A 27,978-nucleotide genomic window follows, 5' to 3' on the forward strand; every position below is an offset into this window, starting at 1 on the left:
GGGATGAATTAATGATGGAGTAGGGATGCTACAGTTTTACTCTGATTCCCCCTTTTCCACCAACACGGAGCAGCTTCTATTCTGGTTTTTGTGCACCTAATTTTGAAATAAATTGGTGAAGAACCAAACAAAACAGCCATTTTTTGAGTTTGGAAAGAGAGGATGCAGAAGGCATCATCGGAAAGACAGATTAGATATCTGTAATCAAAGTACAAACACTCAATCCACCATTTTTCTGCTGCTGCTTGTGCAACATCCTCCATTAATGATCTTTGATGACAGTTTTTCTGCTCAAAACTGGTAGCAGGCTGGTAAACCATATGCAAACATATGTGATACAAGGAGACACTACTGACACTACTATGGGAAATGTAGGCTGCAGTGCTTTTGGAAACAGATGTTCTTCAAGACCAAGGTGTCAGCTTTACGTCTTTAATCAGGCTCATCTTCCAAAAATCACAAACGTCCTACGATTCACCTCGCAGTATTTTTCTCTCCAGATGATCTAACACCGATAACCGACACCGACAATGCCCCGTGGATAAAAGTGTAATCTGGAGAGGTGGTTACTCGCCATACAACGCTTCCTCCCTCCCCCTGTCTGCTCGTCTCCGTGACCCCGGTCTCACCCTCTTCCCTCTGACTCTCCCAGATCAAAAGCTTGATAGAGGAACCGCGTTAGACGTGATCTCACTCTCAACGCTGTCTGTGTACACACAGAGGTGGAGGCTCAGAGGATCGGGTTTGCAGATGGATTACTCAGGACGCTCGCCAGAGGAGTTTGTCGAGTGTGAAGGCACTTCAGGTGGTCGTGTGAAAGCGTGCGCGCAGTTTTACAGCGATGTTAAGGATGTTTACTATAAACTGCTGCTGAAAATAGTCCCCAACAAACGCACAAATTCCTCCTGTTTGTTTGACAAAAACTACAGTAAAGAATCAAAGTATATATTAGTGAGGTGGAGCTGAGAGCCACAGACAGAGACATGTGTGGATCTCAGCAATGAAAAATGACTAAACAGACTGATCTTCAAACTGAGCTTCACTGATTCTGTGATCTTCATTACACCACATCACTAATTTCTCCCCTCTCCTCCTGCAGCCCTGCGGGTTTGGCCGGCAGCCCCGTCATCTCTGACATCTCCCTGATCCGCCTCTCGCCTGCTGCCGTAGCGACCGGCGACTCCCCGTTCAGCCCGCCTCATCCCTACGTCAACCCTCACATGGAGCACTACCTGCGCTCCGTGCACGGCAGCCCCACCCTGTCCATGATCTCAGCGGCCAGAGGACTCAGCCCAGCCGACCGTAAGTCCACCAGCCGACATCTTTCACCCAGTTTCTCTCCTAGAATCTGCTGTGAATGTTACGGTCCAGTCATTTTTCATTAGAGTTTACTCTAGCTGGAACTTGCACAGGAACCCTTAACATAAAACAACGTAGACATGAGTCCAACCAAAGAGTGATTCTTTAGAGAGCTGATGAGGTGAAAATGTTCAATATTTCATAAGAAAAACAGCAAGAATTTTAAGAAAAGTCAGAGAAATTTAACATATTTAAAAAAAGAAAAAGAAATATTCCTAAAAAAAACATTTTTTAAATTTTGATTATTTCTTTTAATTTCGTTTCTTTTAACCTCTTCAGGTCTTTAAATATCTTTAAAATGAAGCCATCACTTCCCTAATCTCATAATCAAACAGATGTCTCACAAACCAGAAAGTGTAAACACTGCTCACACACTTCTGTTTTTAATTGAACTACAGTCAAAAATAAAGATCACTCAGCCAATCAGTCAAGCTGATTTCTAAAACACGACTGACTGTTTCTAATTCTTCTTTATACATGTATTCAAGTCTGTATTTTTCACTGTATCCTTGATAAAAAGAGGTTTTATTTCAGAGTAAAATCCTAAAGCGGTGGAAATGCATTATTGGAAAAGGCCTGCAGCAGCAGAAGCCTGTGGTCTTCTTGTATTTTTTAGCAGGAAAAGAGACCTTAAGAGGACCTCGGTCAAAAAATGATATTCAGGAGGGAGCGAGGAAATTGAATAAAGTGATTGCTGTTTGCTACATACAAACATGATTACATGAATCGGCCTCGCAGCGGAAAAACCTTGACCTGTGCTTCCAAGTGCTTTGATACCGAGAGGGGATCCTTTAAAAATAAAATCTGTGGAAATTGATAAAAGAGAAACAGCGCTGGCAAATACTTATCCACCCCTCCTCCTCCTCCTCTCCAAATTTACCAGGACGTGATGACAACTCTTTCTTCAGCGCTGAATTACAATAACAGATTGGAGCGCAGCAGCGGGACGGGGTATAAATCTTCTTTTACAGTCTGTCAGTGGTAATGTGGCAATGCTTTTAAACTTAAATAAGCGGCCGCGCCTGAGATCTGCTCGTGATAAAGCCGAGCGAGAGGAGAGAGGATGGGGGGGACTGTTTGCGGTGGAGGGAATGCAAATAGCTTGTTGAAAGACGAGGCCTCGGGTTTGGGAACGGAGGCCGTCGGCTTTTATGTGCTCCAGGTGACCTTCCTTTTTTTCCCACAAACCGCTCACAACGTCGGACGTGTAAGATCGGATACCATCCCATCATCACCTGGAGTTTTTGGAATTAGGACTGCTTTATCTTTAAAACATTTTTCTTTTTCTTTTTTTGTTTTTAACCCTGCGGTGCTCTGTCTGCTCTCTGTCACATTCCCCCACAGAGTTTCATTTCATTAAGGGGGAAAAAAAACTCTGGCCTTCAACTTCTTTCCTCATTGTTCAGATGTTTTTAAGCTGGAAATACGATCCTGTAAGCGAGACATAAGGGCAGCTACTTCAGCTATGAAGTCAGCACGAGCACGGCGTCTGTTCTTCTTTACGTCCCGAGCCCTAACGTCGTCTGAAACATCACTTAGGAGACGAGGGACGGGAGGGGAGACGTTTGGTTTGTGGGGCGGCATCTTGTGTGCAGGAGTTTATATTAACAGGCCAGGTGAACACATGAAGGAAGTTAAATTTAGATTAAACACATTTTTACTCATTTGAACATAAGACAGAATCTCTGACTCATGTTAAACATGATCAAAGCTGCAAATTTATAATAATCTAAATGTAATTTTCTTTTTTGCATCGACTAAATTTGTGAAAGTAGTAGTCCTGTTGCTTTGAAAACAAAGCTTCACTGACTTATCTTTTACATGATCTATTTTTATTCTAATCGCTGTTTTCTTGTTATTATGCATCTTAAAGCAACATTATATAATAATTTAACCTTAAAATAACAGCTTCAGTATCAGTTAAAAAGATTAAGAAGTCTTTAAAAACCAGCGTTCATCTCTGATATCCAGCCAGGAAACTGACGGAAAGATCAAGAGTTTTAAATGGAGATTGTTGTGTTTGTTACAGTGAAAAAAATGTGAGGATGAAACAGGTAAAAACACTGCACTGATAAAGATGTTTCATCATTACGGAGGAGAGAGAACCCTCAACATACTCCTGCATCTTTGGTAAAGAGATGAACAAACTCTAAGTGTCAGTTTTCTTTCTGAGACAGAGGAAACAGTGGGGTTTGGTGGGGGCGCCTACACGGGCCATTGCACATCAGTGCCCCCGCCCTGCCGGCCCCTCAGTCCATTCAAACATCTCCTCAGCGTGAAGCAGGACGCACCAGGAATTCACCCCCTTTACCCCCCCCCACCTTTACTCCCTGCCTCCTTCCTCCTATCCTCCCTCGTTGCTAACCCCCTCCCCCTCTCCTACAGTGGCCCATGAGCACCTGAAAGACCGCGGGCTGTTTGGACTTCCTCCCCCTCCTCCCGGGGCCAGTCCGGCAGAGTATTACCACCTGATGGCCAGCCACCGGAGCCCCTACGGCGAGCTGCTCATGCAGGGGGCCGGGGCCACCGCGGGGGCCCACCTGACCGACTACATCACCCCCATCGACGGTGAGTAACTCTGGGATTCTGCAGCGTTTCCAGCCTCTTCTAGCTCCTAGTTTTGGTCTTACTGTGCCTTATGTTTACTGAGGGACTGAGGACTCAAGTTACCCAGTACACATGACATTTCTTTCCCCCTCTGGATCTATTCTTTTTCCAAATTTATGTCGTGGAGTCTGTCTGCATGAAAAAAAACACAAAAATAACATTTATAATCAGAGGAAACAAACTAAAACCAGATCTTTCAGAAGGATGGAGCAAATTTTGGCCATTTCTGCTTGAAAAATAATTGGAAAAAAAGAAAAATGAAATTATTGCATGTGAGCTTTCTGTCCTTTGACTAATATTTTCAGCCTGAGTTAAAAGCGTAGCTGTGCTGTATATAGAACAGACGTAGACTGAGACATTTCTCCCAGTTTGTCTAATGACAATTCTGACTTTTCTCATTATAATTGCCATTTATCGTTTTCTCGTTCTGATTTCCAGTGACTTTTTGAAGGAAATCCAGCTTTTCAAACACCTCTAGAAAACAACATAAAACCCATTAAAACACTCATCTCTTTATTTTCATAACTGACTCTGATTGAGATACCAGAATTCACTTCAATATAGATAACTTACACTACTTTTCTGTCTGATCAACAGTCCAAAACAACACATATTGACTTTATAATCATAGAAAACTCAAGTCAAATTGACAGAATGTATTTGCTCTGCCACTCAGACCAAAAAACTGAAAAAACATCTGAACTTCTTTCCAAATTTTGCTGCCACAGCCACAAACACTCCAGGAAAAACTCTCCATGAGAACTGACATGTTGCAGATGATTATAACGCAGCTGCAGAAATGAATAAAACAGCTAAAGGGAAGATGTGCAACTTCCTCCTCTGGCATCTGATGGTGAATGTCAGGACACTCTGTCATGCAGATGCACCAGTAAAGGGCAGTTGCTCTGTTTTTACGGAGCTTGTACCCGGGTCATGCAGTTAAAGGAAGCTCTCCCTTCCCAGCAGCCCACCCTGCTCCGTCCAACGAGCTGCTTTGACGCTGATTAAGGAGAATGAAATTCCTATCAGAGCGTCGAGTCCAGGTGGATGATGAAACAAAGATCACAGGAGAGGCGTATAAATAAAAAAGCCTTGTATACATTTTTCATGTCAAACAACTTCAAACGGCCGAGGGCCTTCAGGTACCGGCCGCGCGCTGCACAATATTTCTCCCCCGCCGAGCCTCCGCCAGCACTTTTCCATAAACAGCGAGGACTTATTGTGCCGCTGTGACATTTCCAGCGTACGCCATTGCGGGGCACGTTAGGTCGCAGCAGGTATATTTAATGTAATGAGTGCCTACTTTGATCCGGCGCTTTGCTCGGCACCTTAAAAGGGTAGCCGTGTCTGAGAGGGAGACGGATGGTGGAGGGGAACTCCTGATGATGAACACCAGAGAGGGTAACGTCACGTCTCCGGCTCTGTGATGCTACATGCCAGCTTCACTTCTCATCTCTGCTCAACCAGTAAAGTGACACCTCCTTTCTTTGTGATGCTCAGATATAAATCAACAGGCGCACATCACTGCCATTACTCTGATTTGGTTGCATGTGTCTCCTCTGCAAATGTGCAAACAATTATCTTTTTCTTGTCATCCAGCAGTGAGTTATTTTCAAGACTCCGCAGACGTCTGTTGCCCAGAACAATAAAATGTTCGCTCAAGGCAAACTGAGATTTAAATCCAATATTTCTACAGACTGAGCTGCTCAGCTATGCTCCCCTCCTTTGCTGGAACTTGCATTAAATCCACTGCAGGCTGTGCAACCTGACAACCAATCATGCTTCATCTTTTGTTTGATCAGGAAACAAAAGAACAGAGTTGCAACTCTGGAATATTACGCAGGCGGCACGTAGGGCTGTGCCATAACACCGGTACTGTAGCACGCAATCTAGTCTAGAAGCCAGAGCGGCTTCGACCTCTGATGAGGAACTGGTCCCTAAAGGAGGAGATATGTTTGCTGTGTGGACGTGGTCACAGCTGAAGGCGGCAACACAACCAGCTGTGGCAAAATCACAATATGGCGTCACTCTGAAGTCGCCTGAGGAGCAGAGTTTATCTGCTGTAGCTCAAGACGTGCAGCCAAAAAGTTGTACGACTGCAATCTTTTGTCATGAGCCAGGTTAAACTTTATGGCTAAGTGAACCAGGTTTTTTCACGCAGCCTCACACCTCCTCCTAACGTACAGCAAGCGAACGAACTCTAGTCGATGGATGGAGCATGAAAAACTGTTTTTTTTGCAGAGCTTGTAATTCCTCCCTCTGGAAATGAGTAAGTTTTAATCATTTCCTCAACAAGAATGGCTATTTTCTGTGATATAGACACTGTTACATCTTATTATACTGACTGACATTTTACAGCTGACAAGTTCTGATGCAAACTCTCTAAACATCAGATATCAGAGGGAGAAGGTAAACACCAACTTTATATTCCAAACATCAAACTGGTTTGTAACTCTCAACATATTTGTTGAGTGTAGGCAGTGCACTAACAGTTAGAGTCAGTTGAAAAGTTGATTTCCAGCCGTGGAGGCCGTGCGTGCAGAGCTCAGTGGCTAACAGGCGGTCAGTCGGGGTTAAAGCCTTCCCTGCAGGTTCAGCAGACACAGCTCAGGGTTGTGAATGAGCCTGCTGTGTTGTGGTGTTGGAGGCCAAACTTGTGCTGCTGAGAGCGACGGCAAGCTGCCAGCAGCGTGAAGCCGGCCTCACTAAAGCTGTCATAACTTAGTTTCCAGCCGTCCCGAACACTGTGCAGGCGCTGAGGCCAAAACAAACGGAAAGCACGTTTGGCTCTGTCTCGCCAAAATGTCATTGTTAAGTTATTCAGTGAAACTGCTGTGGCTGTGAGAAGGGCAGAGAGCGAGCGCTAAAAATCATTTCACCTGCCAAGAGCAGTGTGTGTTTGGTTATTTGAAACTGTGGAACAGGCTGAGAACTCATATTTTCATTCTTGTACATCCAGAGAAGAGGAAGGAAGGCTGATGGTGTTTGCATCTTTGACAAAACCGCACAGAAAAACTCCAAAATGACAAAAACTCAAACACAGAACAGACGTTTCGCTGCTGATGTGACATGAGATAAGTCCAAGATCTTTTCTGGAAGAACAAACATCTTCTCTTCCTGTGTTTGCACTCAAATATTCAGACTGTGTCGGACTCTTCTCCAGTGTCAGTGAAGCATCGTTAAACCTTTACAGTCAGGTGAGGTTTCTTTAACAGCCTGATTTACTGCCTGACTCATCACTACATCACACAGACCAGACACATCAAACAACGTCCCACAGATCCTACACTTTCAGCTGATACCTCTACGACGGCAGTTTAAGTTTCAGAAACATGATGCAGTCCTTTTAGGATGACCCTGATGACCTCCTTTCCTGATTGTCTTTATTTCTGTTTTATCATCGTGTGATAAAGAAGCTAAGAGCAGATTGATTTCTGCACATTAACATGTAACTAGAGAAATAATTAAAGCAGCTGTGCAGCTCCTTCTTATCGAGTCCTCTCTGCCTGTAATCTGAATCCTTAACGTGATGTTTTCTGAAAAATCCAGAGCCTGGTTTCCTGATAATTCAGATCTGATACTTATATGTACCTGGCAGGTTGAAATAACAGGCGTAGACTACTTAATTTGGCACACTTTAATTTCCACAAGCTGCTTCATCTAAGGTTTCTAAACTTAAACTAGAGGAGAGGGAGGCTGGCTGTAACATCAGGATGTTTGCTGCACGTATCTACTGTGTTTAAACATTTCAGTTTTATAGTATTAAAAGAAAAAAGTGTTCTGTGGACTAAACATATTAGAAAACTGTGTTAGACAGAGATACTGGAAATGTCTTACTTCTAGTAAATAGACATAATAATTAGCTCCATTTTAATATAAGACTTGAAAATGTTATCTCAAAGAATGATAAAGGTTTATTTTGTTCATATTTGGAAAGATTAAAAACAAAGCAATTATATTGTTAATTAATTATTATTAGAAATTCCACCTGCTGAGATGTTGTTTGGATTTAAATAGGGCCAGATATTCCATGAAATGTTCATTTTTCTTATCTTAATTATCTTTGAATTAAATGCTAAAATTGTTTTAAATTTGTTGTAACTGTGGCATTTTGAAATTGTGCCAGCCAAACCCTTGATGTAGCTGGTTGGCACAACATGACTTCCTAATTTTAGAACCATTTGTGTACATTAAAACATTTATTTGACACTTTAACCTTCCAGCTGCTGCTGAGTAGAATATTCTAACATTAAATTACACCAGGGAAATACAGCAGAGAGTGAAAAGCGTCTCCTCCTGATATGATATTTTTTGAGCAATAAATGTTTTAGACAACAGTTGTCAGTCATGCAAAGATTATGTGACTGTGTACACAACACAGAAACAGTGGTATGGCCCTTTAATAGCCTTCTGCCACGGCGTCGTTTAAACAGTTCACACACACTCTCCAAATCACTCCACACACACTTCTCCGTCCCATCCAGCCCTCCCAGTGGCGGCTGCTGATATAAATTACAGTGGTGGGGGGCGGGGGCTGAGGAGAGGGTGAGGGAGGGGGGTCGACCCAGGCTTTTCCATTGGTCCATTTATCAGGGGAAGTGGCACATTAATAAACACATCTCCCCAGAGGTGAGAGGAAGTAACAGAGATGAATACGACTGCCAGTCCTGAACGGCTTCACCCGAGCCGCCTGCGATCATCGATAACAAAAACAAAACCACACCTGATCCTCTACACCTGCCCCCACCCTCCCCCCTCTCCTCACCCCACCCACCACCATCACCATCAACCTGAGCTACATCTCAACTTTAGCTGGTTAAATGTCCAAATTAGCGTCCCATGACAGCAGGCCCACAAACGGTAATGTCTTTGGTAATAAACCTCCTGAGCTGAGACGTCCCCCGAGAAACGAGCGTCTCATGTTTTTCTCTTCTGAGGATCTGTTGTATCATCATTCAAATTCCATATGTCCCGGGATAAAGACATCTCCCCTCCTCCTCAAGTCTCAGAGCACCAATTTCCAAACAGATAACATATGTTAGAGATTTGTACCGGAGGACGTACTTAGAAACAACCTTTTAGCCCCCGTCATTAAGGACGGCAGTGAAAGCAAACAAAGCAGAATTAATCGGTGGGGGGAGATTACACACTGTCGCAGGAGTAAGCTGAACGTCAGACCAGTGGGTTTCCTGAGAGGCTGTGACAGGAAGTGAAGGTTTGATCCACGCCAGATGTGGTCCTCCCCCGTAAAGCCGTCAGTAGAGATGGTCTTAAAGTGGAAGGCGGATAAAACATTTTAATATTTTTCTCTCAGAGGAACCCTGAAGAGTTTATTTACGTACGTTTCCTGACAAACCTTCACTTTTGCAAACTAGAAGTCGTCGTCTTCTTCTTCTGTCCCCTTTTTCTAGCACACTGCTGCAGTTCCTTTCACATTATGACCACCAGCTGGTGAACGGTGGGATTTTTATTTGACAGAAACAGCGTTACTTTGGGTGATTTGATGCGCACACCCCTCAGGAAATGTTTTTAGCCGAGGGAAAATGTTTGATACACACCTTCACATCTTCATATATTAGGACAAATAGTTCATTACGGGGCCGTAATGATTCTGAAGCTGGGACGGAAAAGTTACTGTCGGCCTCTCATGTCCAATCCTTTATTCATCATCACTAGGTAAAGTTTATTGTTGGATGTATTAACCTAATTTTATCCTTATTAGCATTGCTGATGTATGAAAGGGAAACCAATTAGTCAATGATTAATTAGGTAATTTTGATAATAAATGACTAATTTTAGTCAATTATCAAGTAAAAAATGCTAAATATTTCCAGTGTGCAGTTTCTCAAATGTGAAGGATCTGCTGCTTTTCTTTGTTTCATGTCATAATAATCTGAAAACTGCTGAGTTTTAAATGGCCGGTCAAACAAAACAAGATATTTTAAGGTGCCTCACTGAGCTCTGGGAACTCCAGTGTCACAACATAAACAAACAGGAAGTTAAACAGTTTACTTCCTCTGCTCGTGGAAGAGTTTAAATCTCAAGTCCTTGTCTGAATTTACATTTCAGAGCCGAGGATCGATCAGATCGCTCTGCATACATTTCCTCGCAGTTGAAATCAATTCTCTGTAAATTGCCCTCATTTAACATCGTGAAGTACAACCCAGACTCTGTGATGTTTATCTGAAGTAATTACGGGGAATTATTGTGGGAAGATTGATTAGTTATGTCTGAATCTTAATGGGGTCGCCACATGTGGGCAGATGTCAGCCGCACAGCTTCACTGGCGTTTTATACAGACACATTTTAGGACCAAAGACTGATGGGGCAATGTACTGCTTCGTCCTGCTCAAGGAACGTCTGCAAGGAAGATGCTACTTTTTGTCTGTAACTGAATGAAAAAACTGCCGGTGCCTGACCAGTTTATCACTGAAAACACAGTTACGGTGCCTCTCTCCATTCATTTAGACAGGAGCCTGGTCTTGTTGGCCCAAAATAAGCGGCCAGGGACGCTGCCAAGATGGCTGCCGAGGGGCGAGGGACAACAGGTTAATTCATGAGCTTTAGAGGTGCAGGGAGGAGGATTTGTTTCCAGTTTGTTTTTCCTCTTTCCAGTCTTTATGCTAAGCTAAACTAACCGACTGCCGGCTGGAACCGTATATTTATTATTTATTATTATATTTAACATGTAAATCTCTATCAGCACTCACAATAATCACAGGTAGTTTCTTTAGGAAATGCTTCTCTATTTGCTGGACTGAAAAACAAATGAAGGAAATATTCACATCATTGCAGATTTCCTTTTTTCTGTATCCAAATACTGAGTCGTATCTGTGAAATTACTGACACAAACTGAAGCGGAGTGAATTGTTGTTACTGTACTGGGACATTTTCCCACTCATTTAAACACAGTTAGGTCAAATGAAGATGGGAATTAGAGATTTTTCCTCCTCTTCCTCCACCTTCTGCTTAAAATTTGTGTCACTGGGACAAATTTCCACCGGCTGCAGGTAAAGACTTTTCTTTCAGTGGATTTCCTGCTGCTGTTTGTGCCTCCATGAGACCCCAGTTTATTTAATAATACCCTCTGCCAGGCTCAGTTTCCATCACTGTGAACAAATTGTTTACTGTATTAGCTGTGAATCAATCTTCAGCACTTATTGATAGGGTTGTCCTGTGTCCGTGGGGTTTGAGTGTCGCGGGGAGGCTGCGGCGGCATCAATCACGTCGGTCCCGGCTGGAGCTAAGCAAAGCAAAGCTCTCTCTCTCTCTCTTTCCCTCCCTCCTCGACACTTTAACGCCACGATCCTGAAATAGCACAAGCGAGCGACACGGGCCGATGCTAAGACGACAACGACGAGGAGAGGAGTGACCGTTTAGATTTCAGGAGTCATTCTTTTAGATTGAGGGAGTTTAAAGTCTCGGAGGTGAGCGGAGGGCGTCAGCATCGAGGATGTGCAGCATTTATCACCTCTGTCACATTAAACACCAGGTATCTGCTGAGACCTTTGAGGCTTTTGGAAATCATAAAAAATCTACCTTAAACAAACTCAACTTTTTTTGTTTTTATGCAACGGAACAGTTATATTTCTCCAGTCTGTTTCTCCTACTTTAAAATATCATACAGGATCTCTGTCAAACTACTCTTGACTCAAGGTCTCCTTACTAGGTTTTTTCCAGAGTTTCCAGGACTTTTACTCTCGTGCCACAAGCAGGTTGACATTTGTAATTTCAGACTGAAACATTTCATGGACTTTGATGCAGACTTTTCATTAATTGCAGTGATTTTTGGGTGTCTGGATTTTAATCATACTTACAGTGATCAAAGCTGTGATGTCTGGTTGGAAACCTAATGTCTGAACCCTCACAGTTTAAAGGTTTGCACTCATGTAGGTATTCCAGGTGACTTAAAGGATCCCTGGGCCTTATTTTCCCACATTTTGGGGGGTAGATGAAACAAACAAACTGACCAGTCAAGGCAGCGCTACTCCAAAATTCCTGTTTCCTCTCCATAATGTCAGAAATAACGAGCACTTTGTGTGGATGCACTTTGACGTGGACTCACCTGTGTGTCTTGCAGTGTCTCGGTTCTCCAGCCCCAGACTGACGCCCAGGCTGAGCAGGAAGAGGGCTCTGTCCATCTCGCCGCTGTCCGACGCCAGCATCGACCTCCAGACGATGATCCGCACTTCTCCGAACTCGTTGGTGGCGTACATCAACAACTCGCGCTCCAGCTCGGCCGCCAGCAGCTCCTATGGACACCTGTCGGTCGGAGGGCTCAGGTAAGTCAGGTGACATGACGTCCGCTGACGTCTGTGTACTTACAGTGAATGTGAGATGATGTTCTCTGTGTTTCCCGTCTGACTTTAATAAAGTTATTCAGAGACTTAGGTCCAGAGAATTCCACTTTTTCTTTGAGCACAAACACCTGCAGCTCTGTGCTTTCCTTCCTCAGAGTGAACAGGTGTGTGTGTGACTGCATGTTTGTCTCACCTGACCAGCTGAGGAAAATAGGCTGCATTCTGCTTCTCTGCCTCCCTGCCTCCTTCTCTCCTTTCCTACTTCACCCTCCCATCTGTTCCTTTTCCTTCCCCACTATTTAGTTTCCTTTCCTAGCCCCTTTTCCTTCTGCCACCTCCTTTTAATCTTTCCCTTCCTCCTTCTTTCCTTTTCTACCTTCTAATTTGTTTCTCTCTCCCAGTCCTTTCCTACCTTGCCACCTCATTTCCTTCCTGTTTTGTCCCCTCATCTACACTTTCTCTACCTCCCTTCCTTCCCTACCTCCTCCTCCTTCTCTACCTTCCTTTTCTCTTCTCTGCCTCCTCATTTAATCCAAACTAATCTCAATAAATTCCAGTACAATACACATATTTCTTTTGCTCCCTGCAGCCCGTCCTTCCCCTTCCCTCATCCCATCAACCCCATGGCCTACCAGCAGCTCCTGTCCCAGCAGCGGGGGCTCAGCGCCTTCGGACACACTCCTCCTCTCATCCAGCCTCCGCCTGCCTTTCTCCAGCCGCCAGCCGGGCCTCGGCCTCTCCTCCCTGCCCGCCTCTGCCCACAACAGCGACCTGACGTCCAAGGTAAAAACACACACACATCAAACACGATGTCTTACAAGTTTACATGTCTTAGAAAGAAAAGAAAAACTTCTGCTTCTGTTGCTGGAACATTTTTGGGTTAATGATGTGAACTTTAAGATAATTGGGGTTTGTGTACTTTGCGCTCTCAGGATGATTCAGTCCTCCCATTGTTCGAATGATTTCTCTGTGGATTTTGGCTGAAGGAAATTCCCCTTTCAGCTCTCCAGGTATTTTACGTTGGCAGCTGCTGCAACAACTATTTAGCCAAACCTGGAATTTTGCTGCTCCAGTTTCCAAACTGTTTGTTCCCACAGTGGTTTTAGTTTGCCATCGCTGCCTTTTAAAGTCAGCGTTATCGCCCTGTTTTGCTGGGGAGCAGTGCACCAGTGTTATGATTTGTGGCGTCGACCCTCAGCACAAGCGATGTGTGCAGTGTGTGCAGCGTCCCCTCGGTGGTAAACACTCGCTGGGGGAGACTGTTCAGAGGGAGACCCATCATTTCCCTCCACCCACACAGCACTGAGCTGGCCTTTCTCTTATCATGTCAGCCTGAAATTACAGATGTGGGTCAGAGGTCAACGTGGGCATGGGAAGGTGGAGACGCTCAACCATTAGAGTGGAGTCTCATACAATAATTAACCACTGTATCTTTTTAAAGAAGGTCTTATAAGTATAGGCTCATCACGTGTTATAATTGTTTAGAATTTAGATTTTTTTCCACAATAAAAAGAAGTTTTAACGCACATTTTTCTGTCCTCAGAACCCCGGCAGCGACTCGGCCGTCAGCAGCACAGTTGACCCCATGATCACCAAAAGGTCAAAGGTGAAGAGCGAAGCAGAGGGACTGAGGCCTTCGTCTCCTTGCTCACCGGTATGAGAAATAATGAAATAATGATCCTTTAATGCAGCGAAAAGAGAGAGGAATACTGTGTGGAACGAGTGCTGGGGAAAAACTTTCTTAAGGAAGTCTGGTCCTGTAAGTAACTTCAGTTGTTGACGAACATTTTGGACAGCGAGGACAGTTTGGTGAAGTCAAGACACTTTCAGATAACGATGACATTTTTGTAAAGTGCAGTCGTTTCTGGAAAGCGTCTAGGTTTGCGAGTGATGAGCTCCTGTGTGTGTTTTTCTGCTGTTTGGTTTGTGTCCTGCTCCGTGGCCTGACTCGCAGCCCCAGGGAGCCACAGCCTCCCCTGACCCCCTTGTAAAATATGTCTCAGATAAAGAAAAACTCCACATGATAAGAGCTTTGCATCCATTCATTTGGCCACTCCTGCCCCCCCCTCCTCCTCACCCCCTCTTCCCTCCCTCCCGCTCTCTCCCTCGCCACTGTAAACTGTGCCAGAGCACTTCATTTTCATGAAATATTGGCTGGGCTTTATTGTCATCTGAGGAGCCTTTTTCTCTTTCTTTTGACAAATTTGCGGCTCCTCTCCGATAGCGAGGCAGGTTTGGGCTTGATGCATGGGGACGGCGGTGCGCGCAGTCGTCTTGGGGCCACCAGAATTGATGAAGATACCGTGCGTGGGGCAGAGACAAACATGCTGCAGTCAGCATGTTGTGTGTGAGTGTGTGTGTGAGTGTGTGAGAGTCTTTGTGCTGGTGGAGGCGTACAGGAAGCCGGGTGGGACAAGCTATGTGTCAGTTTCTGTCTTACACATGTGTCTCTGTGAGGACAGTTTGAGTGTGAGACATTTTAAAAGTAGTGAAAACAGATCTGGAAGGTATGTGGGGACTTTTTGGAAAGTGTGAGACATTTATGGACAATCAAAACATCTTGGGAAACACATAAAGGGACACATAAAGAAAGTGAAAATGTCTTTTAAAAGTGGGGACAGTATTTTGGAAAATGATGACATTTTTGAGTGAAACTTGAACAAAATGAGGATATTTTTCAAAAGTTAGGACTGGTGAAAACATTTTTATAAAAATAAACACGTATTAAAAGTGAGGACATTTTAGAAAGTCAGGGATAACAGTTCTGCAAACTTAGAAAATCTAAATATTTTGGATTTTGAGGAAATTTTGAAAGCTACACAAACACATTTTTAAATGCACAGACATTTTTGTCATTTTTGGAAAGTAAGGGACTTTTTGGAACCTTGGAAAGTTTTTTCTTGGACAACATCTTGGAAAGTGAGGACTATTTTGAGTTTGGACCTTTATGTTTGAGTGAAAATATTTTTAGAAAGCTGCAACAGTTTTGGGAAGTCACTGTATTTTTGGAGAATCGGTGAGGACTTTTTTGAAAGTCAGAACACTTTTGGAAAGTGAGAAAATATTTTTGAGGGTTGTCACCTGTTGAAAAAGACCCAACAGTCTGACTTTTTTTTCTAATGTCTGAAACACAAAGTTCACGTTGTGGTGTTTTTGTGTTGGGCTCGTTTAGGTTCACACTGGCTAATTACAAGCTGAGCCGGTGGTTGTAAACAGAAGTCACGTGTGTGTATCTGTGGTGGAAGTTGTCAAAACAAATCTTATTCCAGCCTCTTTAACTTCAGTGGAGCATGATGGCATTGTGTGCACTTTAATCTGTAATTTACCATCTCTGGTGATCGTATGAGGTAAAACATATGAACAAACAGCTGAATGTGATTCCTAACAGCTGTGTTTTAGGCTGGAAGCTGTTCCACGTGTGCTCAGAACAAACTGAGAGGATGAAGAGTATGTAAATCAGTGAAAATTAATGAGAGAAATTAACTTGTTTCACTTCAGTGTAACTAATTATCGGGGTTTTCTAGTTATGGGCTAATTTAACACATGTTCTCTGATGTTTGATCTCCACAGAACCATCATGGCAGCCTGTTGGACCTGAAGGACGACGTGGACCGGGACGAATGCAAACAGGAGCCCGAGGCCGTTTATGAAACCAACTGCCACTGGGAGGGCTGCAGCAAGGAGTACGACACGCAGGACCAGCTGGTCCATGTAAGTGTGGGTTTGGGAGTTTGGCTGTGATATCAAAAGGACCTTCAACAAACACACAAAATATCCTGTAATCTGGGGAAAGACCTTCTCTATCAAACACTGTCTGACCTTATACTTGGGTAAAATACTTCTCAAATTTAAGATAAAGATTGTTGAAACTAGATGATTTGTGGTTGTAGTTCCATGAGGATCGTTAACAAGTTTCATACTGTACTTTTTCTATTTATTTTTTGTTTTTCCTACATAAAACAGCTCACACTGCACATATCTGACAGCAGACATATTACATATTAACGTCATTAAAGCCTTTAGATGTTTGACAGTTTAATAACTCTGGTTTAAGAGCATATCTCCTGCATGTTTTCTTGCTAGTTTGTATAATGTTCTACAGTACTCTGTTGTGTTGTTTCTGTTGTTTGGATTTAGACAGCCTCTCCAGGACCTTCAAGGCCAAAAATCAAGGACCACTCACCTTGAAACAAACACACACAAGATTATTTTTCTTGGTCTTGAACTGCAGTTAAGATCAACTTACAGGCTTTTTCTAGAGCTTAAAACCATACGAGGCAGGACACTTGAGATACCTGGAAACTGATAAGAAAATTCCCACAGAATTCTCCATTTAATTCTTGCAGATACATGTTCAGAGGTTTCAATCTAGTCGAGTATCCGACTTTTAAACCATCGTCAGTTTCGTTTTTCTCCCCCATCGCAACAAGCAGAGTCTTGGTTAAAAGGGTCTTAAGCATTCCACACTTCCACTGAAGCACAGAGAGAAAGGACGGAGCAGGGTGAGGGGATTAGTGAGGGTCTGGGGGACTGGTTGGGGCGGTGGTGCGTCATTCATTAAATTCTTTTTTTCTGTCTGAAGAAAATCTCACATAAACCACCCGCCGCCGCCTCACCTCTGCGACTGTTTACAGATTTTAAAGCAGCTCTGTGCAGCATTTTTAAACATCAGTGTTTCATTGTCGACATAATGCTGATGCTTTGAAGTGATTCCTGTAAACAAATGAGACTGTGGTTGAGATAATTGTGAGCAGTATTGTTATAGTGCTATTGTTTTCTACAAATTAAGACCACATTTCCCATAAACTCCATTACTTCCTTCCCTGTCCCTGGCAGAACTCCATGGTTTTTCTCTTAGATTTAAAGATAAACAGCTAAAGATCATTTTTCCACTGACCTTTCACAGAAACCCTGACAAATTTAACTCTGTTTGCTCTGGAAGAACAGCGCCCTCCCTCTGTTTCTCTCTAGCAATCAAAACCTGCACTTGACAACCGACTGTGACGCTGCACAGAAATACAGGACGGGTCGATGTTGTGTACAGGATTGAACAAACGAGATACAATGAGCTGATCAGTGGTTTTGGAGCTGTTTCTAGGTGAACTTCTGACAGAGCCAGGCTAGCTGTTTCCCCCTGCTTCCAGTCTTTATGCTAAGCTAAGCTAGCTAAGTCCTGAGCCCAGCTCCAAGTGAACAAGATTAATCTTCATCTATTCTGTTTTAGGACGTGATTATAGACAGAAATGACTTGATAACAAGGAGGACAAGAGAGGGAAATATTCATCCTTTAAAATCATTTTTATCCATGATTGGATTAATTTTCCTGAGAAAACTGACAAAGCAGCATATAATCCCAATATTATTTTAGGTAGATTAACAAAAAGACAACAACAATATGAAGAAAAAAGACGGCTGCATGTGGATGTTCTACAACTTTGACATTACTACATACAAGATGTCCTCATTAGATGACCTGAAGATATATTGGTGGTATTTTTTTATTAGTTAGACCAGTTAAAATAATAACTTTAACATCAATATCAAGAAATAAGAGGAGGGAGGTCAATAATTAAACTCATACTTGATAAATATTTTTACTGCCCTGGCAGATTTTGTCACTTGCTTTAAAAGAATAAAAATTTTAACTGACGTTACAGAGAAAAGTGCATTGTGGGAGACTGCCTTTCATTTGGGCTGATATAAAGGATCTATGCGGTCCTAATTAGTGGGACTGTAACACTTTCCTCTGCTGCAGCCTTCCTTAGAGATTTACTCTGATAAGATGGATTTCTACAGAAAAACCCTGCCGAGAACAACATGAGAGCCTCTTAGTGGACAACTCTCTCCAGAAAACCACTCATTTCTGTGTGTGTGTGTGTGTGTGTGTGTGTCCCACAGCACATCAATAATGACCACATCCACGGAGAGAAGAAGGAGTTTGTGTGCCGCTGGGAGGACTGTTCGCGGGAGCAGAAGCCCTTCAAAGCTCAATACATGCTGGTGGTTCACATGCGCCGACACACAGGGGAGAAACCACACAAGTGCACGGTGGGTAACAGATGGCCTCGGCGCCCCCACGGGCCCCCGACGGGCCCCCGGAGGGCGGTAGCTCACACACTCTAAACACTGTATGCAATTCTGTGCACACACACACACCAGTTTTTTACAGATAGTGTAGGTAAAACACACACAAACACACACCCCTGGGATGGCAGGATTGAAGATTTCTTTCTTTGTGTACTCATGACCTATTATATAAACACATAAATCTCACAGCAGCTATTTGATGTGCAGTTTTTTCTGTGAATTAAACAATTAAAAAGACGTCCAACATCTTAAAATATGAATACTACTGCATATTCATGTAACAGTTGATCAAAATAACTCAAACTCTGAGCACTTTGTCAATACTTTTATTCACAACAGGCTCATTAATGTTCATAAAAGTTACAAATAAACAGTAAGAAAGATTTTTACTGATCTTCGGGGCTGCAAATAATGATTATTTCATTATAGATCATAAAAACAATGTCCATTATGATTTCCCAGAGACTAAAGTGACATTTTCAAATGTCTTGTTTTGTCCTAAAACCAAAAAATATTAATTTACTGTGATATTACATCGTGAAAAGCTGCAAATATTCACTTCTGAAAACCTGAAAACAGAGAATATTTACTGAAAAAACAGATATCTGACATTAATTGCTGAAACAGAAGCCACATCTCTTTTTAACATGCAGCCCAAATCAATGGTCAATACCAAACTAAGACCAAAAAGTTTGTGTTAGACGAGGGTCTTGAACTCATCTTTCACTCAGCTGAACCTCAAACAACTCTACACATTTACCAAAACCAAAATGAAAACATCAGTTTCATCCATCAGCAGGAGGTAAAGTTAAGTTAGTCACCGGAAAAACAAAACACTTGTTGCTCTTGTTGCTAAATTCCTCAAGGAATAAACATGTAGACATGTTCTTTCAGATGAAAATGAAGCAGATTATCTGTAGTGTTTTGGGAATAAACATATTTTAAGTTGCTCAGGTCCAAGAATCTTCATACTGACATTGAAATAAAGGTTTGGCCGTCTGTCTGGACAGTGATCTACTTTTCTAATATTAATGTTTGAGAGAAAACAGACTAACTCTGCCTGTTTTCTTTGTTCCTCTTCAGTTCGAGGGCTGCTCCAAGGCCTACTCCCGTCTGGAGAATCTCAAAACCCATCTGCGCTCACACACTGGCGAGAAACCCTACGTCTGTGAGCACGAAGGATGCAACAAAGCCTTCTCCAACGCCTCGGACCGAGCCAAACACCAGAACCGGACGCACTCCAATGAGGTACAAAAGACTTCACGTCACCTTCCCTCCTCCAGATGAAGCTGCTCTCGACCGCTGTCCTTCCTCACACACTGAAACTTCACACAGACTCCTTCATAAGAAATTCTCTCAGAGATGAAATCTGCTCGAGCTGACTGAAGTAGCCGAGATGAAAAACTGCACAGAGTGACAGGGGTTCACCTTCGTCTGTGGTGATCTGTGGCCTGAATTTCCTTTGCACAGAGATAATTAGATTTTAGGCAAATTGTTCCAGTCTGCACATTTGCCTCCGTGCAGGTGTCGGCACAGTGTTTGTGTGTTGCCTCGGTACCCCTGTGTATGTCTGCAGACGTCTGTGAGTAAATAATGAGGTGTAGACATAATGAGCACGACGGCCCACAATGCATTAGGGCGAATCATGCTCGCCGCTCCCCCTCCGCCCCTCAGAGTGGGACCACCTGCAGACGTCGGGCGGGAAATGGAACCTGGAAGCGTTTCAGAAAGCTCGCTGCTTATCCATCACTGCAGGGCGGGGGAATTCACCGTCACTGCAACAACCCACAAACACAACGAGGCTCTTATACCACACACACAGACACACAAACACACCTGTACACCAACATTAACTGTATGCAGATCAGTTGATGCTCTCGTTTACAATCTCAAATGGCAGCAATAGGTTATTAGTGACTGACTAATTTCTTTCAATTACTGATTAAATGTTTAGAGTATAAAACAAAAATAAGCTTCAACATTTTCAACAATCAAAGAAATAAGTTGATTCAACTGTCCATCATCTGTGCATTTCTTTCTTTTTTGCAGAAACCTTACGTATGTAAGATCCCCGGCTGCACCAAGCGATACACAGACCCCAGCTCTCTCAGGAAGCACGTGAAGACGGTCCATGGCCCCGAAGCCCACGTCACCAAGAAGCAGCGCAGCGACCTGCCGCCCAGGCCGCCGGCACCCAGGGAGAACGGAGAGAACGAGACGGGGCCCAGAGAGAGAGTCCAGACGGAGGACAAGATCTCTGACAACGGCTCCTCCAGAGGCGTGGGGGACTACCTGCATGTCAAATCCATCAAGACAGAAAACTCTGTGGTAACTGCTTTTTATTCAAACAGCTACACTATTAACATTCAACTGAGTACTGCATTGTCTATCAGTCCTGTAAATAACAACACACCTCTTTATCCTAACCTCTCCTCTGCTTGGTGCTTGATTATCTTCATTTTTCTCCCTTTCCTGACTTTCCTTATGGATAGACCTTGCTAAGGTGAGCTCACCTGTGGCTACTTATTCCATCTTTCACCATTTCACCATTGTTTAAAATGTCTTTTGCTGTTTTACTTCTTCATTCAACAGTTTCATTCCAAAGTGAGATAATTACTGATAAAAAAAAAAAAAAAAACAAGGGAGGAAGCACTGCTTGACTTTCTTGTACTATAAGAAACTGAATGGATTCTTCCTCCTTCAAAAAATCAAGTTACTGTCCTCTGTTCTCTTATTACTGTATGTTTAAAAACAAGGCCACTGTTTATCAACCACATTTTGAGAGGAAAACTGGTGTTTCATTGCAGCAGTGAGAGAGATAACAGACAACTTACTATCCAGCCAGACACCTTTGCATACAATAAATTCAAATTTCAACCCATCACTGGTTGAAATAATCAATTAATTTATGAGCCATGTAGTGAAGGTTTCAGTTAAAATGCAGATCCTGTCAAATGTTTTGGAATCAACCTGTGAACTCATTTCTTCATTTCATCATTTACTACAGCAAGTTTTTATTTGATTTTTTGTTCCAACTTTGATGTTTTTATCATAACTATCATTATAATAGTGTTTATTTGTTTGTCTGCTTGACTTTTTTTAAAGACTCAACACGCTGTAAATGAGAATCCTTTCAAGGTGATAGTCCAAAGCATCAACAACGCCCAGTTTTACAGCTCATGCTGAAGAAACAGGGATTCATCTGTTTATATTTGTCATGTGAAGCTGCTAACCTCATCCAAGAGACCATGTCCGTCACTATTCCTGCACACAGGCAGTTTAAACCTACAGTGGAGACCTATCAAACAGCCGTCAGAGAGCCTGAACATGATAAAAGCCACTCCAGGATTAATATTCAAACACTGGGAATTGGCTTTGGTGCTCTGTGCAAACAGAGCCAGCTATCAAGCTGTGATCAAGACAGCTTTTTAGCAGTGAATATATTAGAGCCTGCGAGGAAATTGAGGATGGGCAGGGTCGATTCAAGTGGATACACACTGTATAACCACTATTGTCTTTAAAAAAGAGAAATGAACTCATGATGTTGGACCATATGTAACAAATTAACTCCCATTTACACCAGTAGAAGTAAATATCAACATAAATTTATGTCTGTGTGACGCTCATTTGCACTTGTGCAGCACAAATCTTTGAAGAAAAGAAGAGGAAAGTCATGCAGGTGACAGAACTTTAAGCTCTGAAGCCTGTTTACCCTCCATCTAACAGAGACAAATCAGTGTGACAAGCACAGCTTCATTTTCACCTAAAAGCCTCCACCCTCAGAGTTGAGTTTTTTGGAGGAAGAAACGTGATCACATCTCATGATGAATGGCCCGGCACTCTGGCTCAGGCTCAAGCAGTCTTTCATCCTGCCCATTTCTAATTCACAGACAGACTAAGACAGTCTGTAATCTGTGGTGCACCCCCACCTCTTTGCCCCATCCCAAAAAACACTCATTATTTACAATTAAGCTGGGAGAGGATAAAAGACTCAATGATTCACTGTTCTTCGTGCCATGTTTACCACTGCACCACTTTTGTTCTGGTAAAGAAAAATTGTTTTTTTTAGGACAAATAGTTGTGTCTTTTCTGCTTTTCTCATGCTCTTTTTATCTCGTCTGCTCTCTTTCTTCCTTTTTTTTTTTTTGCATTTCTCCATCACACCCTCGCTTTCCTCTCGCTCTCTCCACATCCTCCGTTCTCTCATTCCTCTTTCTAGATGTATCAGTCCAGCCCTGGCGGTCAGTCATCATGTAGCAGCGAACCATCACCACTTGGCAGTGCCACCAACAATGACAGTGGAGTAGAAATGGCGGCGCACAGCGGGGGAAGCCTGGGGGACCTCAGCACCCTGGACGACCTGCCCTTTGTGGAGTCCTTGGGCTTTGAAGATTCCACCGGTGGAGTCGCGGCGGTGGGTCTCCACTTCCGAAAGCAGCTCGGCACCAGCCAGCTCCTGGAGCATCTGAAGAAGGAGAGGCTGAAGACGGTGAGGGACTCGTGTCGGTGGGCCAACAACCTAACACCCCCGGTCCTCGGCACCAAGCTCCCACCCATACCAGCAAGCGGTGAGTAGAGAGACAAAGAGCTTCTTTATGACAGTGGTTGCGTTAAAGATGAAAAAATTAACATAGATTTGGTTTATCAGAGCTCATGTCAGCTCCAGTGTCTGAACATTTTCATCTGCTCATTCACAGGGTCCCTCCTGGAGAGTCCAAGTATGGGTGGTGGTCTGGTCTCCTTCCCTGGTTCAGGATTGGGTAAGCTGAGCTCTGGTAAATCAACTCTGCTGGAAAACCTTTCAGAGCGCCGTGACAGCACCTCCAGCACCCTGAGCTCAGTTTACACCCTCAGCCGCCGCTCCTCGGGCATCTCCCCCTGCTACTCCAGCCGGCGCTCCAGTCAGGCCTCGCAGTTTGGTGCCAACCGCCCCAGCAACGTCAGCTCTGCTGACTCTTATGACCCCATCTCTGCCGACATCTCACGGCGCTCCAGTCAGGCCAGCCAGTGTGGAGGAAGCAGCGGAGGAGCAGGAGGATGGGGAGGAGGAGGACTAGCCAGCCCCCTCAGCCTGACCCCAGCCCAGCACTACCGCCTCAAGGTGAAATATGCAGCTGCCACTGGGGGTGCACCACCCACCCCTCTTCCATACATGGATCAAATGTGTCTAAAGACCCACACAGCCCTGTACGGGGACCCCCAGAAATCCTCCACCACCAACAAAGGCCTGTCTTCCAGGCAGTACAGCAGCTATGCCACAAGGAGCCTGATGCCCCATGAGGTCCCGTCTAACATCCCCCGCCGAGCCAGTGACCCTGTGAGACGGGTGACCTTAGACTCTCTCAGCCAGCCACAGATGCAGCGCTACAACAGCATGGGCACACTGACCATGCAGCCCCATCCACCTCCTGCATCAGATCGCCGTCATTCATCCCAGCAAGGCTGCCAGCGATCAGATGGCCTCCACCACTACCCCTACAGCCTGCGACCGCCCAGCATCTCTGAAAATGTCACCATGGAGGAGATGACGGGTGACATTCCTGAGGAGGACCTGATGCTGCCTGACTTCAACACTGACAACGGAGACGCAGCCTGCAGAGTGTCAACCAATCAACAGGACTTCCAGCAGTCGTACTATCAGAGAAGGATGGCCATGACCAACATGAGCCCCAGCATGAGTCCAGGGCAGCAACGACAGACGTGTCCATCTTCACCGAGGGACAACAGGTCCAATTTATCTGTGACACTGGGACGTACAGACGTTGGCCAGCACTACTCCAAACTACAGGTCCGAGGGAACCTGGCTGTCCTCCAGCAAAACCAGAACTTTGGATCTTTTTACAACAATCTGGGCTCCAACCAGCAGATGATTCAAAACCATGCTAACACAACACAGCAGAGATGCAAACAGCTGAACACTGAACCAGGAGCAAACTGCATCCAGCAACAGAGATTCCAGCAGCCGTCAAATCTCAACGAAGCCACTGGCTGTCAGTACAGGTTTGACGAAGGCATCGGCCCCTATGATAAGAATGGTAACACCACCTGTCCGACTTACACAGCAGCAGTGAACGGGAGCATGCTGAGCCCCACCTGCAAACAGGAGCCAGTTAACATGGAGAATGTTGACATGCACTTTGCTGATGCTGGATTTCAGCCTGTGCAGGTTAAAGTTGAGGACCGTGAGGGATCTATCATGATTTCAGGTCAGCAGAATTGTAATATGACCTCCCAGAATCCCTTGCAAACTGGCAGTCAGAGTCATCTCCAGCCAAGACCACCAACAGAACCCAAATCTCTAAACAGGCACCTGTCAGGGCCGAAGGTGATGCAGCAAACACGGCGCCCAAATAATGCGAACCCAGAATTATCAAGTGGTGGAGTTTTAGGACTTCACTGCAGCAACAGCTCTGATGACAATGCCATGTACTACACAGGGCAGATTCAAGTATTTGAGCCAAATGGGAACATGGACCATCGTGTTTCTCCTGCAGTGAACGTCCCTCCTTTTGAAAATGATGCAGCGTCTCCCAGTTCAGGCGACAACCAGGCGTCCAGGACTGTAGACGCAGCACTGGAACAAGCGCAGATAGACTTTGATAGCATGCTCGACGACGGGGATCACTCCAGCCTGATGTCAGGAACCCTGAGCCCAAGTCTGCTCCAGAATTTGTCCCAGAGTTCCTCTCGCCTGACGACACCCAGGAACTCGGTCACGCTGCCCACGGTGCCAGCGGGGACCGGAAACATGGCCATTGGGGACATGAGTTCGCTGCTGACTGCTTTGGCAGAGGAGAGCAAGTTCCTCAACTTGATGTCTTAGCCACATGTCATAGAAAATTTTTGCAGAAGTCTTGAACTCCTTATGCACAATAAACATTCATCCACAGACTTAAAATTGATGTGACTATGTGCCAAAAAGCCTCTGCAGTGTGTGGCTCTTTTCTTTGTTTTCTTGTACAGTCTCATTTGATGATTATTTAAAATGGCAATTTTCTATCTTTTTTAAAAGCCATATTTTTTGTTTTTTGCCTTAGGTAGTAAATATTATGTAAACAACAGGTCTGCAGTAAAATCAGTTTACTAAGTGCCTGGCTCAGCCGAAACATCACTACATTTAAAACGTGTAAACAACCAGGTAATTATCTGACACGTATCATCGTCACCAACATGTTTAAAACGTTTTACACTGTAAATTACTTGAGGTCAACTTTATTTTATCACGTTGCTCATTTCTGCTTGAGGAGAAAACTGTTTCTCCATCACCACAGCATTTCAAGTTTACAGTCACTGTCCTCAGCGAGCCATTATTTGATTGCTGCATTGCTGCTGAGATTAACTGTGACATCTCAGTGTCAGGCATCACAGACTTGATATGTGACTGGAATTATGAACTCATGCGTTGAAGAAAAAAACCGGCAGAGCTCTTTCAGCGAGAACAGAGGACTTCAGTGAGTAGCATCTGAGGAGAGAATCAAACTTTTTCCTTTTGTACATTGTTGCACCAGTTTGTTGTGCTGGTTAAATGTAAATATCATTTGTACATTTTTTTTTAAATACAATATTGATTTTTTTAAACAAATATTGTTTGTGTTGTCCTTCATACATTCATGTTTTTATTAGGATCAGGATTTGCAGGATCATTTGTCTGTGACCACTGAAATATGACTGTTTCTGTTTTTATAGTTTGGTTAGGCACAGAAGCTACTTTGTTAAGGTTATAAAAACATAATTATTTGGGTTGAAATAACTGCTTTCTTTACAAAACAAACTATAGTCACCTACGTCAAAGTCACACACATCACCATCTGAAAAAACAACTTTGTTATGGTTTGGGTCAAATTCTGGTTTAGGTTAAAAACTACTACTCTATTTACTTGGTTAAAGTTTGGGAGAAATTGTGGCAATGGTTAAAAGAAACAAATGCTGACTGTAGGAAGGTAAAGGACGTGATAGAGGTGAGGTTGGTTGCACCCGGTTTGAGACGTTGCTGTGGCCAGAAAAGGATACTGTAAAAGTTTTGTGTCTAAGATTCAAAGCGGCGGCAAACTGCATGAAATGAAAACATGAAATATATTCTGTTCTCAATAACTTCATGTTAACTCAGGCTGAGATGACTGCTGCCCAAAGCATGAAGACAGCTGTGGTACAATTAAACGCACCCTGAACTCAGCCGTGGTCTGTTCTCTAACGTGTGCTGTCATCTCCTGCTTCATGTTGTAACTGAGTAAATATTATTATTCATCAGTCTGTCTCTTCATCGCCTCCTGTAGAATGAGTGTTGATTGCTTCAATAATTCAACAACAAAACTTTTGTCTTTGAAGCCACATTCCCGCACCCTTTGCCAACAACGCACTTTCCTCAAACCTTTCTTGTTGAATGTCAGACTGAGGCGCCACGCGTTCTCGAGACGTTGCACGACCTCTTTCAAGGCAGCTTTGAAATAACTTCCCCTGACCTCGTCTTACCTCGCCGGCAAGAGCAGGCTTGACATAATGTAAATTCGCAGTCGGAAGCTGATGAGAAAGGACGCTAACAGGAGGGGAAGAGGCTAGACGTGTGCAGAGAGGCCGCTGCTGCTGCAGTTAGCCTGTGTGTACTTCAATATTAGCTCTGACAGAGCGGCCCACAGGACGCAGCTGCTGAAACCACATAAAACAAAGCAGCTGAGAGGAGCGAGAGGTTCCGGGGACGCAGCGCTGAGCGTTAGCGAGAGGAACAAATGATTTTAGTCTGTCAGGGAATTCAGCCGAGGACACGTTTGATCTAGAGTTTGTGATTGCTTTTGCCACTGGAATTCCTTATTCTCTCAGAGATGTGAAGTGGGAGAGAAAATAGCCCCGGGCTGCGAAATCACACCAGGCCCTGAACAAGAGGTGGAGATGAGACTTGCAAAGATCGTGCATTACCAGCACCTTCATTTATTGATGGAGATAACTGAGTGAGAAAGATGAAAGAAGGGTCTCAGCACTCTGCCAACAAATTCACAGATTATAAATGTAATTATAGTTTGTTATAAACGAACAGATTGCAGTCATGAAAATGGCTGATTTTAGAGGGACATTTAGACTCCTGTGACTCATTTTAGAAACAACTCAATTAAGCAGCGAGGAGCAGTCAGAGGCTCTTGACCTTGAAAGCTTTTTGGAGCTGGGTTTAATTCCTGAGATGGTTCAAGTTTTACAGAGTCCAGACCAGCAAACGTAGAACTATATTTCACTCTTTCAATCAGTGCAGAACCGATGAGAAAACATGGGATGGACATCATGAAAAGCGCTGTATGAATACAGCAGTTTCACTTGAATGTACCACTGTTGAGTCTAACTAGCACATGAATGCACCACTGCTTTCTTTGGTTTTTCTCCCTCAGATGTCATAAACAGAAAATCATTTTAAAATGCCAGAAATAACAAGAAATGAATCAAGAACGTCTTAAGCGTACACAAACTGATAAGTGAATTCCCAGATCACCCTTTCTCAGATTTTAAAATGAACACAAAATTAAATGACTTCTACAGCTCATCTGAAGTAAAGTACGACTCACCTAAGAGTCTTCTCCTGAGAGCACTTGAGGCTGTTGGAGGTTTTACAAGCTGAACTCATGGCGGGGCAGTAAACAGGCCG

The 27,978-nt window shown here is 43.8% G+C and overlaps 1 protein-coding gene across 1 annotated transcript in view; it reads left to right on the top strand.

The window, feature by feature from the left end:
• The window catches only part of LOC108873211 (zinc finger protein GLI2-like), a 68,698-nt gene extending 42,769 nt beyond the window's left edge, over positions 1-25,929 (top strand). Inside the window, 12 exon segments of the mRNA XM_018661339.2 lie at positions 1,100-1,302; positions 3,745-3,927; positions 12,047-12,248; positions 12,856-12,973; positions 12,975-13,049; positions 13,810-13,920; positions 15,837-15,977; positions 18,165-18,314; positions 19,437-19,601; positions 20,403-20,681; positions 22,573-22,921; positions 23,051-25,929. Coding sequence (XP_018516855.1) covers positions 1,100-1,302; positions 3,745-3,927; positions 12,047-12,248; positions 12,856-12,973; positions 12,975-13,049; positions 13,810-13,920; positions 15,837-15,977; positions 18,165-18,314; positions 19,437-19,601; positions 20,403-20,681; positions 22,573-22,921; positions 23,051-25,176 — 4,102 coding nt within the window. The 3' untranslated portion in view covers positions 25,177-25,929.
• The last annotated feature ends 2,049 nt before the right edge of the window (positions 25,930-27,978 follow it).

Source organism: Lates calcarifer, linkage group LG7_2 (assembly GCF_001640805.2).
Source record: "Lates calcarifer isolate ASB-BC8 linkage group LG7_2, TLL_Latcal_v3, whole genome shotgun sequence".
In the NCBI taxonomy this organism is placed as follows: Eukaryota; Metazoa; Chordata; class Actinopteri; family Centropomidae; genus Lates; species Lates calcarifer.